This window comes from Rhinatrema bivittatum, chromosome 4 (assembly GCF_901001135.1).
Source record: "Rhinatrema bivittatum chromosome 4, aRhiBiv1.1, whole genome shotgun sequence".
Lineage (NCBI taxonomy): Eukaryota > Metazoa > Chordata > Amphibia > Gymnophiona > Rhinatrematidae > Rhinatrema > Rhinatrema bivittatum.
This window is the reverse complement of record NC_042618.1, coordinates 282,747,279-282,766,668: the sequence shown is the minus strand read 5'-3', so window position 1 is coordinate 282,766,668 and position 19,390 is coordinate 282,747,279. Positions and strand designations below refer to the sequence as shown.

General features: G+C 49.1%; 1 protein-coding gene across 1 annotated transcript in view; it reads right to left on the bottom strand.

Annotated features, from left to right (window-relative positions):
- Positions 1-19,390, bottom strand: part of SOX5 (SRY-box transcription factor 5) — a 1,631,810-nt gene that overhangs the window by 885,007 nt on the left and 727,413 nt on the right. Inside the window, 1 exon segment of the mRNA XM_029600160.1 lies at positions 6,754-6,839. Within this exon segment, the coding sequence (XP_029456020.1) occupies positions 6,754-6,839 (86 nt within the window).

Here is a 19,390-nt window from a genome sequence, read left to right as displayed (position 1 = left end):
GCTAGTCGGGTCATGGGAGTGACTTGAACGGAGGATGCCATGTGTCCTAGGAGAATGAGGAACTGGCGAGCCATGGCAGTGTTCTGAGACTGGAGCTGGCGAGCCAGGGATATTAGGGTGTGAACCCTCTGAAGAGGAAGGTAAGCCTTTGCCTGTAAGGTGTCCAAGTCTGCCCCAATGAAGGATAAGGTTTGAGATGGGACTAAGCAAGATTCTCGTAATTGACAAGAAACCCTAAGGAAAGGAGTGTTTGGAATTGTCAATTTTAGGGAGGATTGAGCTATCTGTTGGGTGGAGGCCCTGATTAGCCAATCGTCCAGGTAGGGGTAGACGTGGACACCTTCCTTCCTTAGGAATGCTGCTACCACTACGAGACATTTGGTAAAGACTCGTGGAGCAGAAGCCAGACCAAAGGGTAGACCCGGGTATTGATAAAGGTCGTGGCCCTACTAGAAAGCGTAGATATTTGCGATGGGATTGCGTAATCGCAATGTGGGTATAAGCGTCCTTGAGGTCGAGAGAGCACAGCCAATCCCCTCTTTGTAGCAGAGGGAGCAGCGCGCCTAGGGTTACCATTTTGAACTTCTCTTTTTGAAGGTATTTGTTGAGGGCTCGAAGGTCCAAAATGGGACGTAGTCCCCCTGATTTCTTTGGTATTAGGAAGTATCTGGAATAGAATCCCTTGCCTCGTTGAGAGGGAGGAACGGGTTCTATAGCATTTGATTGCAGAAGAAGAGATACTTCCTGTTGTAATTGAGCCAAATGGGTGGTTAGACTCCACGCTTGAAGAGGCGGGGAGTCTGCCGGAAGAGTTATGAAGTTGAGGTGGTAACCCTGTGCGATTATTGTTAGCACCCACTGATCTGAGGTGATCTGCAACCAAGGTTGTAGAAAATGGTACAGTCGACCTCCTACAAGGATGTCTGGAAGAGGGGTTTGGCATGTGTTCCCTACAGGGGAGTCAAAGGCCAGCCGCAGGCCCAGGAGGAGGGGCTACAGTAGGCCTTTGTTTCCTAGGCTGACGTGGCTGAGGCCTGGTAGAGGATCGAGCTGGACGAGGCCTGGTCGATGGAGGGTAGTAACGGCGTGGCCGAAAGAACGACTTCTTAGAGTCCTTCTTAAGTGGTTGTTTGGAGGAAACCTCAGACGGAACAGAAGAAAGTTGTTTTAACGTCTTGTGGTGATCTTTTAATTCAGCTACAATCTGCTGAATTTGTTCTCCAACAAATTGTCCCCTAAGCAGGGTAAAATCCGCTAAACGATCCTGGACCTCTGGGCGAAGGTTGGATGACTTTAACCAAGCCCAACGTCTGGCCGAGATGGCAGTAGCTGAAACCTTTGTGGAGGCATCGAAGATGTCATAAGCCGTTCTGATCTCGTGCTTCCCCGCTTCAAACCCTTTGTTAAGAAGGGCTTGAAGCTGTGGCTGGTATTGGTCAGGTAATGTGTCAGCAAAATCTTGCATCTGTTTAAGGATGGCTCTGTTATATTGCGTCATGTAGAGTTGATATGAGGCTATGCGAGAAATCAGCATAGCTCCATGGTACACTTTTCGTCCCACACTGTCTAGGAATTTATTGTCCTTGACAGGCGGAGTGGAGGAGTGTGGCTTTAGCCGCTTGGCCTTTCTTTGTGCGGACTCAACCACAACAGAGCGATGATCCAGTTGAGGCTTTTGAAAGCCTGGTGCTGACTGGACGAGGTATGTGGAGTCAGCCTTCTTGTTAACTGGTGATATAGATGAAGGAGATTCCCAGTTTTTCTTTAAGAGATCGAGAAACACCTGGTGAATGGGGATGGAAGCGATGATTTTTGGAGCGTCCAAAAATTGAAGCAGTTCCATCATCTGGTGTCTGTCATCGGTCTCAGATTGCAGCTGAAAAGGTACAATTTCGGACATCTCCTTTACAAAATTAATAAAGGAGAGATCCTCTGGAGGAGATCTTTTTCTACTCTCTGTAGCAGAAGGCGGTGATGGTAAGTCTGTGTCAGAAGATGTATCATCACCCCAGGTATCATAGGGATCACTTGGGGGTTTGAAGCCCCGATGGACCTGGTTGAGGATCCAAAGGCATCGAAGGAAACCTTGGAGGAACCGGTGGTACAATCGGTACTGGGAACGGCACCGAGGGTTTCGGTGCTGCCGATGGAGTCGGTGCCGGTCTTGGAATCGATGGAGCCGAAGGATAAATCGGTGGAGATATACGAGAAGGCACCGATGGGACCACCCTGGAAGGGGGAATCAGGAACGGTGTTTCTCCCGCCGATGAAAATCCAGTCGGAGACGATGGCGCTGTCGATGCTATTGGAATCATCGATGGAAGGGCATGTACAAGTGCCTCCATACGTTGTAGTAGTGGTGCCAGCGCTTCCACCAAAGGTTCGGTGGTCGGTTCCTTCCTCGGTGGCAGAGTCGGTGCCGGGGTCGATGCCGGTGGCGGTGCCGGAATCGGTGCCGGAGACGGTGCCAATGGAGGTTGGAATCTTTGCATCGCTTTCTCGATGGCCTCCTGGACCAGCCGGTCCAGTTCTACCCGGAGACCAGGGGTAACAATACCCGGCTCGACGGGAGAGGGAGGTTGAGGCAGAGCCGGAGGGACCACCGTAACCGGTGGGATCACGGCTCCCACACCCCGAGAGGGTGAGGGTTTCCTCGATGCCTGCGAACGAGACGTGGACGGTGCCAAGTCTGATCGAGGCCTCTTAGTCGGTGGTTCGGCCTGTTCAGAGGTCGATGACTGTGGATCCTCGACAGGCCGAGACTTGTGCCGTCGATGGCGATGCTTGTCCTTCCGGTCTCCTCGCCCATCCGGGGAGGGGACAGGAGTCGACGGCCGAGAAGTCATCGATGGTGGACGGTCACCGGAGGGTTGACGATGGTGGTGCAACTTCGACGGTGCCGGTTCCGATGACGTCGATGCTATCGATGGCGTTGGGGTGGGTGCATGGAAGAGGAGCCCCATCTTCTCCATCCTGGCCTTGCGACCCTTAGGTGTCATTAGGGCACATTTGGTGCAAGTCAGGACATCATGCTCACTACCCAAACACAAAACACAAACCCTATGGGGGTCTGTGATTGACATAGTCCGGGTACAATCCGGACATCGACGGAACCCCGTCGCCATGGCTTAAGGCCAAATTTAGTCGCGGGCTCGGTAAGTGCCAACAGGCCTCGAGGGCCAAAATCGACGGTAGTCGATGAAAAAGGCAAAAAAACTTACCGGTTTCCGTGAAGGTGACAAAAATTTGTCGAAGGGAGACCCCTGAGGGGCAAATTTTCTTCGGAAAGAAAAGTACCGAATTCCTGTCAGGAACGTGGTAAGGGAGCTCCTTTCACCGCGTGGCAACTGCTGCGCGGAAAAAAGAAGACTGAAGGGAGACCCCTGCTGGCTGCAGGGTCAGTGCCTTGCTGGGCATGCCCAGTAGGGGCCAGTCAAAGTTCTGTTTAAACTTTGACAGAAGTTTTCCGTGGTGGGCTCCATCCTCGATGTCACCCATTTGTGAGGACAACCATCCTGTTTGTCCTGTGAGAAACCAAGAAACCCTCCGGCATTCCGTGGGTACATAAAATAAAAAGAAAAATAATCACATATATGTCTCCAATACAAGGCTTCACCGTCCCTGCATAATAGCTTCGAAATGTAAGATACAGTCCCAAAACCAAGAGAAAAAATTAGGCATATAAGATACCCTTAACGCCCGGTATACAGAAAATCACCTGTTGGATAAAATATTATGTTCAGGTTACCATGCCAGCTGAAGAGTCGCAAGAATTCAAGTATTCTTCCAGATCACAAGGATCCTGAAACATTTGGGTGCGGTTATTATGAGTTACCCTCATTTGCGCCGGGTACAATAAGCCATATCTGGCCCCCAGAGCCTGTAGACGAGATCGCAGGCCTAATAAAGCCTTGCGTCTAACCGCTGTGGTTTTAGCCAAGTCCGGAACAAAAAGTACATTATGACCTTGAAATGTAACCGGGGTTTTGCTGCGAGCTGCGGAAAAAATTTGTAAAACTTGGGGGTATCGTAAGACCTTGAAAATGATAGGCCTTGGGTACTTAGAATTCCTGAGGGGCCGGGAAGGAATGTGATGCGCACGTTCCAGTTCCAATGGGTGTTCAAAGGTAATTTGTAGGCAATAAGGTATCATATCTCCCAAAAACTTCATGAGATCATTACCTTCAAGTCCCTCGGGGATTCCCAAAATCCGTATATTATTACGGCGATTACGATTAGACAAGTCTTCCACTTCAGTCCGAAGCTGCGTCATCGCTTTAGTGAGTTCAGGGATTGATGCCGTAGTAAGGAGCAGAGAAGAAACTTGAGTTTCAGCGTCATCCAAGCGCAGTTGAAAACCATCCATCCGAGCTGATAAGGTTTGCAGATCCGTGCGAACCGCAGTAGTAGTTTCGATGTTGAGTTGTAGCATTTCTTTAAGTTGTTTAAGCTCCGTTAGGACTAACTCAGCGGACGCCATGTTTTTTGCCGCGTTTACCTTATCTGGCGTCAGGGGATCTTGTTTCTGCCGTTTTGTGCCTGTCGCAGAAGCAAAGGCTGCCTCAATTTTACCCGATTTAGCAGCAGCCATCCTTAGAAAGCAAGGCTCTCCCTTCCAGCCAAAAGAAACGACCTGAATCAACCAATTTTAACAAAAAAAGGAGCGAGGATGCTCAGAGCATTAGAAGTGGGCGGCCATCTTGTGCGCTGCACGTGAGCGCCCCTTGTGTTTAAATTCTTAATTTGAAAGACAGTGACTCCATGAATAATGAAACTCTGTTGCGATGAAACTCTGTTGCTCCTCGCTCTGTTGTGAGCGAGGAGGTTTGGTTGCTTTAAGCAGGGGATTGTGAGCCCTTGGATTGCAATGCAGCCCGGGGAGGAGCCCCAAGAACCTCGCGACAGGATGCCAGATGGGGTGGAACAGGAACAAGACAAGGAATGTCTGGGTCAGGGCAAGCAGAATCCACCCTCTGCTGGACCTCCACACACCAGTGTGACCCAAGAACGCAATGCTGGTCACGAGAGTAGGGCAGGAACAAGACAAAGACTTGGAACTCGGAAGGACTCAGACGAGGACTTGGAACTTGGAAGGACTCGTAACAAGGTTTCAGGATTCAGATGAAAGTACTGGGTGAGAACTGCATTGCAGCGCGCCCTACACAGCCACCTATGACTTGTCGTGGACCACGCTAAGCGTGAAGCAGACTCCAGGAGAAGTAGTGGAACTTGAGACTGGGACATGTCGAAGATTCAGTAGAGGCCTGCACCAGGGTGTGCCCTACACAGCCTCCTGTGGCTGGTCTTGGACAACGCTGGAGCGAAGCAGGTTCTGGCAGAGTCTTGGTCATGGACGGAAGCAGACACAAGGGAATCTGAGGGCCAGAATGAGATTTAGGACACAGGACCAAGATGGGACTTTGCTTCAAACAGGGAGATTCAAAACACAGGACCAAGACAGGACTTGGGTTCAGGCAAGGATGACCCTCCGGAGGCTTGTGCTGCAGACAAGAAGAAGGTCTTGTACCACGAAGTGTCCTACACAGCCCCCCATGGGCTGGTCATGGACCACAACTGTGGCACGCCAGGAAAGGTAGACGTAGGAACCTGGGAACTGGTTGCAGAGGCAAAGACGAAAGCATCAGGACCAAGACATCAGGAACATGGAACATCTGGAACATCAGGACTCAGGAACGGAACAATGGAACTTTTGAACATGTAACAACAGGACATCTGTAACAAACAGAACATCAGGAAAACACCTAAGGAGCCCTGACAATGAACAAGACCAGGAACATCGGGACAAGGAACATGGAGAACACTAAACACGAAGCCATCTACACAGATGAAGACCACAGAGGACCTGGACTGGTTACGGAGCACAGACAACTGTGAAAAAACGATCTGAAGACCCTGAGTGACTGAAGAGAAGCCCTTTTATAGGGCTAGAGCAGGAAGTGAGCTGACAGGGACTTCTGGTAGGGCCGCGGGCTTTTCCCGCCACTGGCCCTTTAAATAGAAAGAAGAGGCATGTGCCTCGGACAGTGGTAGCCTCCAGGCTGTGAGGAAAAGCAGGGCCCAGTGGCAGCACTAGGCCGCGAAGGAAGGACATCCGGGTGGTGATGTCCTTCCCCATCAGAAGGCGGTGGCAAGAGCGGCTTCCCTGCCGCGTGGAAGAGGTCCCAGCAGCAGCTCCCAAGCCGTGAAGATGGAGGCAGCAGCAGTGGCAGTTCCCGGCCGCTTAGGGGAATCCCAGCGAGGGAATCCCTGCTGCAGAGATGGATTTCCAGCGGCGGCACAGGACCGCAGTGAAGATGGCGTTGGCAGAGGCCTGCCACGGAAGGTCCCGACGGAGGCGGCAGTAGCTGCAATGCTGGTGGCCGGACTGCGGGGAGTGGCCCAGAGGTGACTTGGCGGCGGCACCAAGCCCGAAGACGGTCAGCGGCTTGGGGTAAGTGGAGACCTGATCGCGGGATGGGGTCCGCGAGCAGGATCGTAACAATGATAGTGGAAACTTTGAAAGCTTTATCAAAATGTCCTGGCAAAAAAGTACTTTATATTTACAAATGCCTTTTTAACTTATACATGTTGTTCTTACATACTCAATATATTATATATATTTATTAAGATAAAGCCTACAACAGAACAATCATCATATGTGGAATTTTTGTCCTAAAAGTATAATATTGTAATATAAGAGAAAACTGTTTTATATATTTACTTAACATTTCTTTGCATTGTTTCGAGACATACCTGCAATTGGAATGGGTTTAAGCCTGGTGTTGCCGCGGCAGCAGCTGCCATGGTAGTTGGGATCAGCTGAACAGGGTAAGGGTCACCTAAGTAAGAGAATAATAGAGGTGTCAACATCTTTTATCTACTCTCCACCTGCAAATTAAACTCTTAAATTTACTCTTTCCAAAGCCTTCCTTTGTGTGCTTTGTTGGGGCCTAATGAAAAGCTCTATTATACAGACATTTGCTAACACTCTTTTCACAATCCTAGCTGAGAGAAGAATTTGAATAAAAGGCACAGGCAATTAAGGTAAAATCTCATTTTTTTCTTCATGTATTTAGAGAGATGGATAAAAGTGCACAATGATCAGAGCACGGTACTTCAAAACACAGTAGATATGATAAGATCCGAGCATTAGAATGGGATGTCCAAAGATACAAACTTAAATAACTCAAGTTTGCAATGCTGACTTCAGGGAAATTTAAGTAGATTTTTTAAGTTCCATTATTTTTATTGAAAACAATGACATGAGGTGGGTGGCACCTTATAGACTAACCACTTTATTGAGGCATGAAATTTTGAGATCAACGTCAGAGTCAGAATCCACTCTTTCCTCAAAAGCTCATGCCTCAATAAAGTCGTTAGCCTATAAGGTGCTGTCTGCTTCGTGTCATTTTTGTTACAACAGACTAACATAGCTATCCTTCTGAATATTAATTTTATTGAAGACATTAAGGTAATATAACAAATAATTTAAAATAAACAAGTGTAACATAATTGGAATAGACAATAGCCAGACTAGAAAGCATAATAGTGAGATAGAGCACACTATAGCCCCCAGTATGACTCTAGTCCTTTCCAGTTAATTCATTTTGAAGAAACATCAATTATATTTCTGAGCTTTTGAATTGTACCAAAATTTCTCATTAATCATTGATACATCTTTCAAATTACAAAGAATAAGCTTTATTGTTGTAGGGTGTAACATATCAAATACCTACAATTTCTAGGTCTAAGAACCGTGTTCATCAAGTAGATTTCAGTATAATAATCTCATATAACAAATAATCATTAATACCAAATAAACATGACCATCTTTTTCCATACTTTGTCAAACAGCCTAATTCAAGTACAAAACAATAACATGTGATCTAATGTACCAGTTTCCTTAAATTTCAGTCAACACATTTCACATTCAGTTGAATTAATACAATATAATCAAGTTGGCATCCAGAGATTCTATAAACAATATATATTATCATAAAGTTGTGCCTGATCAATGAAATTGTAAATAGTCAGTCTTCAATTCCCTAATACAATGATTAAGCTGGAGCCAACAGTACATTTGTAAAAAAGATGTACTCACATTTTTCCTGAAAATGCCTAAATGACAGTAGTTTTCTCCACTTCATGAAAACATCATTTAGAAAGTTATTTTTAAATAGACTACATGGCAGTTAAAGTCTGTAGGTATATTGTACATTGTATTTTCAAAGCAAATTTATAATCCTAAAATCACTTTGAAAATACTCAGGTAATTGGCCAAATATGTACAAACATTCACTCATATAAAGCTATACCTTCTATTTGGAGAGCAAAATTTATATGTATACCTTATGCTTATACTTTTTAAAATAAAAAAAGCACATATCTGCCGAATGCCCTCAGAATGCATCTCGTCTGTGCACATAAAAATATGAGTAAAAGTGAGTTACATGCGAACTTTTACTGAAATTGAGCCCTGGTCAATTTTAGTGCTGCCATTTATGTTCATGCAACTAGGTTTTATACATACAAATGATTTTGAAAATTTGCCTCTTTACTGTGCCAAATTGACCAGTTGCTTAATACCCCATCAGTCTTAATAGAAGGTATTTGAACTGAAAAATTCAATTTTTCTTCCACAGCATCATCTATATATTGAAGGACCATTGAGCTGTGGACAGAATTGGATTTATCATATTACTAAGAATATTTTCTGTTTCAACAATAGACAAGAAAGGTGTAGGGAATCTCAAAACAAGACTGTTTCACTGTGAAGGATCCAGTCCAAAGTATATTATGTCAAAGTGTACCAAAGGTATCACAACATAGTGAGCAAAGTCCATAACTTCAAAAGGTTGCTAGTAGAGATGTGAATCGTGTGATCGATCGTCTTAACGATCGATTTCGGCTGGGGGGGGAGGGAATTTTATCGTCGCAGTTTTGTTTTTTAAAATATCGTGTAAATCGGGGGAGGGCGGGAAAACCGGCACACTAAAACATCCCTAAAACCCACCCTGACCCTTTAAAATAAATCCCCCACCCTCCGAACCCCCCTAAAATGCCTTAAATTACCTGGGGTCCAGAGGAAGGGTCCCGGTGTGATCTTTTACTCTCGGGCTTCCGGTGCGTTGTAGAAATGGCACCGGCGCTACCTTTGCCCTGTCATATGACAGCAGGGCAAAGGTAGCGCCGGCGCCATTTTGTTTTTTTGTCCCCCGACGTCAGGAGCGTAGGAGATCGCTCCCGGACCCCCGCTGGACCCCCAGGGACTTTTGGCCAGCTTGGGGGGGGCCTCCTGACCCCCACAAGACTTGCCAAAAGTCCAGCAGGGGTCCGGGAACGACCTCCTAAACTCGAATCGTTTTGCCGTATGGTCGGCGCCATTTTGCCGTACGGCAAAACGATTCGAGTTTAGGAGGTCATTCCCGGACCCCCGCTGGACTTTTGGCAAGTCTTGTGGGGGTCAGGAGGCCCCCCCAAGCTGGCCAAAAGTCCCTGGGGGTCCAGCGGGGGTCCGGGAGCGATCTCCTACGCTCCTGACGTCGGGGGACAAAAAACAAAATGGCGCCGGCGCTACCTTTGCCCTGTCATAAGACAGGGCAAAGGTTGCGCCAGCGCCATTTCTACAACGCACCGGAGGCCCGAGAGTAAAACCGGAGGCCCGAGAGTAAAAGATCACACGTGGACCCCCCCACTGGACCCCAGGTAATTTAAGGCATTTTGGGGGGGTTCGGGAGGGTGGGGATTTATTTTAAAGGGTCGGGTGGGTTTTAGGGTTGTTTTAGTGTGCCGGTTTTCCCGCCCTCCCCCTTCCCCTCCCCCTTCCCCCGATTTACGATTTTTGACGATAAATCGGGGGAATTCCTATTAAATATCGCCTCTAACGATTTTTGACGATTTAAAATATATCGGACGATATTTTAAATCGTCAAAAAACGATTCACATCCCTAGTTGCTAGTGCAAACCCGACCCCGATGGAACCATGTTTCGCCACAGGGCTGTCTCAATGGGAGAAACAACCATATGAATTATCAGAGAAACAATTTGGGTTGTAAGAGATGGCAGTAAATGCATTTCTAACATGAGAATTAGTAAAAACAAAGTTCTAAAGCAGTGGCTTTGAAAGCTGATCCAACAGTAACTAAGATAATATTTCATCAATGGTGCCACACCACAACCTCTTTGTCTAAGCTACAAAATACTATACTATGTTTTAAAGACTGGGAAATTTACCTGGTCAAACTCTTCATAAAATTTCAGCTTTTTAATAGTGGTGTTGCGCATCCTGGTCGTGCTGGTGCCATGACCGGGCCTGCTCACCTCGGGCTCCTCTCCGCAGGTCCCAGGTCATCCTCCCTTGCCACAGCTGCCAGTCCCTGGCATCCCCGGTGCCTACCCCGGGCATCTCCAGCTCCCTCCATTACTCAGGCCTCTCAGCGGAGCACCTGCAGGGGCTCCACGTCCTCGGCGTCCTCAGCTCCGCCCCTAGGCAAGCACGCAGTTGACACTCCATCTCTTAAAGGGCCCAGGGCGGGAACCTCGGCCCAGGTGCCTCCCGATGAGGTCACCTGAGCACAGGCGAGGTCCTTTCCCCAGAACCTCGCCTTGGCAAATGGGTCGTCACCTCGAGTGAAGCTAGTTGCCGTCCTTGTTCCTGTGCTTATTCCAGTGTTCTGCATTCCTGTGTTACTGTGCCTGTTCCAGTGTTCCAGCATCTGTTCCTTCGTTCCTGAGTCTTGTTCCACGTTCCACTACCCAGGTAGTGCCTCTTAGGACTGATATCCAGTACCGACCTTGGCCTGCCTTTGACCTCACTTGGACTGATTACCTGGAACCGGCCTCTGTTTGCCTCTGACCACGTTTGGACCGATACCTGGAACTGACCTCTGCTTGCCCTGATCACGCTTGGACTGATTCCTGGAATTGACCCTTGCTTCTGCTAATCATCCTTAGACAGATACCCTGGCTTTGACCCTTGCGCTCCATTCGGACACCCTCTTTGCTCCTTCTGCGACCACCAGGGCCACCTGCCTTGAAGCTGTTTGCGGCCTTCCTTGAGCTAGACCACTAGGCACTGCCTACTCTGCCCGGAGGACCTTCAGTTCCTGCCTCATACCTGTGGTCTCTGGTACTCTCTGTTCCGGTCTAGCTTGCCTGTTCACCGACAGCTGCGCACCTCTTCTCTTGGTGGGCACACCTGTGGGAGAACCCCAGAGGCCCACTTAAGCCCAGGAAGTCCAGGTGGGCACACCTCTGGGAGAACCCCAGAGGCCCACTTAAGCCCAGGAAGTTCAGGAATCCAAGGGCTCAACCCTCGGAGCCCCCAAACCGTTATTGGTGAAGTTCCTGTTTGCCTCTGTCTCCTCATGTGCTCCGCCTCCTGGCGGCAGGTGCCCTCTGGGATCCCTCCGAGGGCCGTACCAATCCTGTGCCAGGCCAAGGGACCACCTCCAGGTTGCCAAGGCCATGGACTTGATGGAGTCCCCCATTTTGCAGGCTATTCCAGGCCTGGCTACACATGTCTGGGAGCAGCAGCAATACCTCGAGGCATTGGCCGTCTCGATCAAGGAACTACAATCATAACTTTCAGTGCTATGGCCACCCCTGGGACTCTTGCTATTAGTGCTTCCTCTGGTTCATCTCCCTCACGGGCACTGTTGGCCCTCCCAGCTCCTCCCCATTTCAATGGGGACCCTTGTCTCTGCCAAGGCTTCATTAACCAGTGTTACATGCAATTTGCGCTACAACCTTCTCTGTTTCCAGATGAAGTGACAAAGATCACTTTTATTCTCTCGTGTTTGGAGGGGAGGGCCCTGGCATGGGCCTCCCCGCTTTGGGAGTGTTCTGATTCCCTACTTCAGCAGCTCCCTCACTTCATTTCTACATTCCGACGCACCTTTGATGACCCAGGCCGATAGGCGGTTGCCAGACACCATCTCCTCCACTTCCACCAGGGGTCCCATTCCCTCACAGAATACACCATGGCATTCCAAACCCTGGCAACGGAATTGGGATGGCAGGAAGACTGGCTGCGAGCACTTTATCTCAATGAACTGTTCCCTGCTCTGAAAGATGAACTAGCAGCCCGAGAGGTTCCTGTGTTATTGGAGGACCTCATCTCTTTGGTAGGGTGGATTGACCACCGCCTCCAGGAACGGCATCGGGAAGGAAAGGCCATTCAACAAGTGGCTCCAGAACCACCTCGGTCTGCTAGCCCTAGATCAAGGGCACCACCAGCATTTTCCCCACCTAAAAAAGAACCGATGCAGATTAACCGCGGTCGTCTTACTCCTGAGGAACGCCTCCGAAGGCGGAAATACGGTCTCTGTTTATACTGTCGGGGTTCATGCCACCTTACCCAGACCTGTCCAGTGCATCCAGGAAACTCCAAAGCCTAAGCCCAGCAGGGATCCCGAGATTGGGCACTACAGTTACAGGCCCTCAATTGTTGCTTCCCGTCTACTTCATCAAGGAAACACATTAGTTCTCCACCACTGCCCTCGTGGACACGGGGGCCGGTTGGAATTTTATTCTTGAAGACTCGGTCACATTACTCCATATTCCTACTCAACCCCTGGAGGTTCCTTTACGAATAGTCTCTATTCATGGAAAACACTTACCTGATCATATTACCCATTGCACTCTTGCCATCTGGATGACCGTAGGGACTCTCCATGATGAAGACATTCCTCTCTTGGTCCTGAAACAGTCAGTACATCCCATCATCCTCGGTCTACCCTGGCTACAATTACACTCTTCACACTTTGACTGGGAGTCGCTCCAGCTCACCGAGTGGGGTTCTTGGTGCCAGACAAATTGCTTACGATGGGTGTCCCTGTCTGTACCTGTGTTAACTTCCACGACCCTTCCTGGACTACCGGCACCCTACGCTGACTACCAGGATGTCTTCTCAAAACAACAGGCCGACATCTTTCCACCTCTCCGGAATCTCCCAATCGATTTGTTACCTGGTACCATGCCTCCCAAAGGAAGAACATACCCACTCTTGCTTCACGAGACTCAGGCCATGTCAGTCTACATCAAGGAAAACCTGGCCAAAGGATTCATCCGGCCTTCCACGTCCCCTGCAGGTGCTGGATTCTTTTTTGTAAAAAAGAAAGACGGTACCTTAAGGCAGTGTATTGACTACCGCAGGCTGAATGCCATCACCCGCAAAGACCGGTACCCACTCCCGCTCATCAGTGAGCTTTTTGATTGGATCTAGGGGGCCCGGATTTTTACAAAGTTGGACCTGCATGGGGCCTATAATTTGGTCTGCATTCAGCCCGAAGACATGAGATAGACAATACGAATATGTAGTGATGCCCTTTGGGCTATGTAACGCCCCAGCCATCTTCCAGAGAATGATGAATATGATCTTCCGAGACCTCCCATACTCCTATGTTGTAGTCTATTTGGATGACATCTTGATCTTCTCTAAAGACATGGAATCCCATCGCTCTTATGTCCAGTCTGTCCTTCAGCAGTTAGGGACCTCCATCTCTATGCCAGCTTGAAAAATGCCTTTTTGAACAGTCCAGTCTCCCATTTCTGGGTTACATCATCTCTAGCCAAGGATTCACTATGGACCCAGACAAACTCCAAGGTATTCGCGACTGGCCCCCAGCCTGTTGGTCTGTGGGCTCTGCAAAGGTTCTTGGGATTCACGAACTATTACCATCACTTTGTTGCAGACTACTCCATGCTAGCCGCTCCACTCACTGCCATGACTAGGAAAGGATGTAATCTCCAGGAGTGGAATCCCAAAGCCCAGTCTGCATTCCAGGCCCTCAAAGAGGCCTTCCGTACTGGCCCCTGTCTCCGTCATCTGGACCCGAACTGCCCCTTCATCGTAGAGGTTGACACCTCCGCTATTGGAGCAGGGGCGGTCCTCAGCCAGTACTCCACGAAGGGAGCTCTAGTTCCATGCTCCTTTTACTCCCACAAGTTCTCACCCGCTGAATGCAATTATACTATTGGGGACCGAGAACTCCTGACCATGAAGCTGGCCCTCCAGGAGGGGGCTCAACATAAGTTCACCATCTACATGGACTACAAGTACCTAGAACATCTGAAGGAAGCCCAGCTACTGAACGCACGGCAGGTCTGCTGGGCCCTCTTCTTTGCGTAATTCAATTTTGAGATTCCCTTCAGCCCAGCTGCGAAGAATCTCCATGCCGATGTACTCTTGAGCTCAGTAGATCCAGAGGATATCCCCGAAGCTCCGACTCACATTATAGATCCCACATGCATCTCCCTTGCAGTTACCACCACCATGCCACCTGGTAAGACGGTGGTGCCCTATTGCCTCCGAGAGTGAGTACTACACTGGGCCCATGACTCTCGACTCACTGGTCACCCTGGGCAGGCCCGGACCCTGGAGATGCTCCACAAGCATTACTAGTGGCCTAGCATAGTGAAGGACTCTTAGGACTATGTGGATTCTTGCCACGTCTGCGCCCAGCAGAAGACGCCCTCTGGACGTCCGTGGGGCCTTCTCCAGCCTCTTCTGGTGCCTATGGAACCTTGGACAAACCTCGCCACAGACTTCATTGTGGAATTACCCCCTTCCAAGGGAACACTGTGATTTGGGTCATCATAGACCGTTTCTCCAAGATGGCCAATTTCATACCTCTGCCTAACTTGCCTTCAGCTCCTGAACTGGGTCGCCTCTTCTTGAACCATGTTTTCCGCCTTCATGGGCACCCAAAGGAGATCACAATTCGCTGTCAAGTATTGGAGGTCACTTTGTCACAAATTCAACATTACTTTGAATTTAACCACTGCCTATCATTCTCAGTTGAACGGCCAGTCTAAACAGACAAACTGGTCCCTAAAGGCCTTCCTTAGATCCTACGTGAATGACCAGCAGGACAATTGGACCGATCTCCTTCTATGGGCAGAATTTGCTCATAATACTCACGTTGCAGCTGCCACAGGAAGCTCCCCATTCCACGTTATTTATGACCGGTAGTCCCGTCTGCCACTTCCAGTTCATTTGAACGTTCCATCTCCAGCAGATTCAGCAACTCTGGGAGCAAGTCACTCAAAGACTGGGTCAGGCTGCCGAACAAGCAAGAAAATTTGCGGATGCTCATCAATGCGCTGCTCCCACATTACTTCCAGGCCAGAAGGTATGGCTCAGCACCAGGCACATTCACCTTTGTCTGCCCTCACAGAGACTAGGACCGAAATATGTGGGGCCTGTTCCCCATTCTACGGCGAGTGGGAGCAGTAACCTATCAGCTAAAGCTGCCTGCAAGCCTCGGGATTCACAATACATTCCATGTATCTCCGCTTAAGCCCTTGGTTTTATCCTGGCCCTCGCGGAGACCACCACAACCTACTCAGATCTCTGCAGAACCAGAGGCGACCCTCCAAGTCCGGGAGGTCCTGGATGTTTGCCGCAGAAGAGGGTATTGGGAGTATCTCCTGGCTTGGGAGGGCGTCGGCCCTGAGGAGAACTCATGGGAGCCCTCTCACCACATCCTTGACAAGAATCTTCTGCGAGAGTTCCACCTCCAGCATCTTGAGAAGCCTCAACCAGTAAAGGGGAGGCCGAGAAGGGGGGGGTAATGTTGCATGTCCCGGCTGCGCTGGTGCCAAGACTGGGCCTGCTCACCTTGGACTCCCTACGCAGGTCCCGGACCATCCTCCCTTGCCGCAGCTGCCAGTCCCCAGCGCCCCCAGCGCCTACCCCAGGCACCTCCGGCTCCCTCCATTACTCAGGCTTCTCAGCGAAGCTCCCGCAGGGCCTCCGCATCCTCGGCGTCCTAGCTCCACCCCTATGTGTACACACAGCTGACACTCCATCTCTTAAAGGGCCCAGGGTGGGAACCTCGGCCCGGGTGCCTCCCAATGATGTCACCTGAGCACAGTACTTAAGGCGAGGTCCTTTCCCCAGAACCTCGCCTTGGCAACGGGTCGTCACCTCGAGTTAAGCTAGTTGCCGTCCTTGTTCCTGTGCTTGTTCCAGTGTTCCTGCCTTCCTTGTTCCTGTGCTTTGTTCCAGTGTTCCTGTGCCTGTTCCAGTGTTCCAGCATCTGTTCCTGAGTTACTTCGTTCCTGAGTCTTGTTCCACGTTCCGCTACCCAGGTAGTACCTCCTCGGACTGATACCCGGTACTGACCTCGGCCTGCCTCTGACCTTGCCTGGACTGATTACCTAGAACTGACCTCTTCTTGCCTCTGACCACATTTGGACCGATACCTGGAACTGACCTCTGTTTGCCCTGACCATGCTTGGACTGATTCCTGGAATTGACCCTTGCTTTGGCTGACCACCCTCGGATGGATACCCTGGCTTTGACCCTTGTGCTCCATTCGGACACCCTCTTTCCTCCTCCTGCGACCACCAGGTCCACCTGTCTTGAAGCTGTCTGCGGCCTTCCTTGAGCTACACCACTAGGCGCTGCCTACCCTGCCCAGAGGACCTTCAGTTTCTGCCTCATACCACTGGTCTCCGGTACTCTTTGTTCCGGTCTAGCTTGCCTGTTCACCGACAGCCGCATACCTATTCTCTTGGTGGGCATACCTCTCCGTCATCTCTCCGGGAGACCCCCAGAGACCCACCTAAGCCCAGGTGGTCCAGGAATCCAAGGGCTCAAACCGTGGAGCTCCCGGACCGATATCGGTGAAGTTCCTGTTTGCCTCTGTCTCCTTGTGTGCTCTGCCTCCTGGCGGCAGGCGCCCTCTGGAATCCCTCCAAGGGCCATACCAATCCTGCGCTAGGCCAAGGGTCCACCTCCAGCGCAACAAGTGGTAGAAGCTTTATACAAATCAGATCCACTTCATGTCTCTAATGTGAAAATTAGAGATTGGTGCATTTAAATTTCAAAGGATAAGTTTGAAAAAAAGCACTGATCAGGTACTGGGTAGTGCTTCTTGTCAGAGATATATTTTTAAAAATTTTACAAGAAGTAAAGTTCAATGAATGAGTTGTAGGTGATTCCTTTAAATGCTAGCAGCCACCAACATAACATAAGTCACCGGTATCCCTCCACCCGTACCCCCTTTTACCTTATTAAACATATTTATGCATACATCATCCATTAACAAAGAAACACCAGAACCATTATTGGTAAAGTAAGACTGCAGCTTTATTTAACACATTATTAAAAACCTAACAATCAGTATCCGAGCCAGTATATATCTCCGCTGCTGCCCACCATAGGGACCAAGCAGGGCAGCCTTGCTCCATGGGTCCCCTGCCTTGTCACCAAGCAAAGGGGCCCTGACCATCGGCGCATGCTGCTCCCCCTCTTTTGTGCCACCCAAGGTACTATTGGCTGCCACGCCATCATTTTATGCCACCGGCACCACTTGCAAGATGACCCACCGGCCTGGGTAATCGCCCCCTCCCTCCAAGCTGCAACATTAACCCCAATCATACATTTGTCAAAGTATACTCGCTACAATGTGTTTGCTGTCTGTCAAATAGCTTAACATGTTGTAACATGCTTTTACATATTCATTGTGATTTGTTCGCTTAAATTAACCCTGTGGTAACTATTCTGCTCTTTTGACATTCCAACTCTTAAACAGATAAAAACTCCCTTATCCCAATAAATTAATAGAGGGTGGGTGGGTTGCCAGCGAGTAAGAAAAGGGGCGCATGACCTCTGTCATGTTCCTTTAAAGGGCTGCTGATGTCATCGACCCACACCACCATTGCCCTCGATGACGCATTCTCGCACCAAGAGAAGGGGATGGGAGGCATTGGGCTGCACTGCCCTGACTGCTCTCACTCCCCTCTCGCCGGGACACTGCCTCCCATAGGTGCCTGGTGCTATAGTTACGGGTGGGCTCTGGCCATGAAGGCACAGGCCCACCTATTTATTGAATTTACATTGCAATCCCTACGTCCCCTCCCCATTGTAGACCAGGCTATGATTCCCATCTCTCCTCTCCCCATACACACCACAAGTACCACAAATTTCATTTTTTCTTCCTAGCGCTCCTCTTATTTTGTTATTACCTCCTCTCAGACATACTTTCAATAATATTCTTCCCCCTTGATTTCCAAATATACCTCTCTCCGTTTCCCCATTATACCTCCAATGTAAATAAGATTGCTTTGAAAATGCTCAGTTAAGTATCCCTCACCATGCACAAAATAATTTACACAGTTACACCTGCTTTTCACATGGTATAACTTGTATGGATTAAATTCCATGCTAGGTATAAATGTGCTATCAGTCAGGATGAATTAGGCAATTTCAATAAAATTGCCTAATTCATCCTGGCTCAGGGACCCCGAAAACTGAACAAAATTTTCCCGAAATTTCGGAAAAAATGTGGTTTTGGATTAGTGCGCACTAACGTTAAAATGTTAGTGTGCACTAATCCGAAAGGAGGAGCAGAGGTGATATGATACAGACTTTCAGATACTTGAAAGGTTTTAATGATCCAAAGACAACAACAAACCTTTTCCGTAGGAAAAAAATCAGCAGAACCAGGGGTCACGATTTAAAGCTCCAGGGAGGAAGATTCAGAACCAACGTCAGGAAGTATTTCTTCACAGAGAGGGTGGTGGATGCCTGGAATGACCTTCCGGAGGAAGTGGTGAAGACCAGAACTGTGAAGGACTTCAAAGGGGCGTGGGATAAACACTGTGGATCCATAAATTCAAGAGGCCGCCAATGAAGAGTGGGGGACTCGCCAGAATGATGGCTACTGCCTGGAGACAATACCCTTATTCAATAAACATACACATGGTTACTGTGACTCCAACATCACTCTAAGCTTCAACAGCAAGAGGAAATATTGAAAAAAGGATTTGCACTCACAAAGAGGGGAGTAGCTGGCTTGTTACGGCGGTTACTACCCCAAACCAAATAAGCCTGATACTTCACTTTCAATGCATATCCAGCATAGTTCTCTGCTTCAACGGCAGGGCAGAAGAAAAACTGATACTTCACACATCCAGCAGAGCTCTCTGCTTCAACGGCAGGGGAGAAGAAAAGGGTTCGCACTCACAAAGCGGGGAGTAGCTGGCTTGTTACGGCGGTTACTACCCCAAACCAAATGTGCCTGATACTTCACTTTCGATGCATATCCAGCATGGCTCTCTGCTTCAACGGCATGGGAGAAAGACTGATACATCACGCATTTCCAGCATAGTTCTCTGCTTCAACGGCAGGGCAGAAGAAAAACTGATACTTCACACATCCAGCAGAGCTCTCTGCTTCAACGGCAGGGGAGAAGAAAAAAGGGTTCGCACTCACAAAGCGGGGAGTAGCTGACTTGTTACGGCGGTTACTACCCCAAACCAAATGTGCCTGATACTTCACTTTCGATGCATATCCAGCATGGCTCTCTGCTTCAACGGCATGGGAGAAAGACTGATACATCACACATATCCAGCATAGCTCCCTGCTTCAATGGCAGG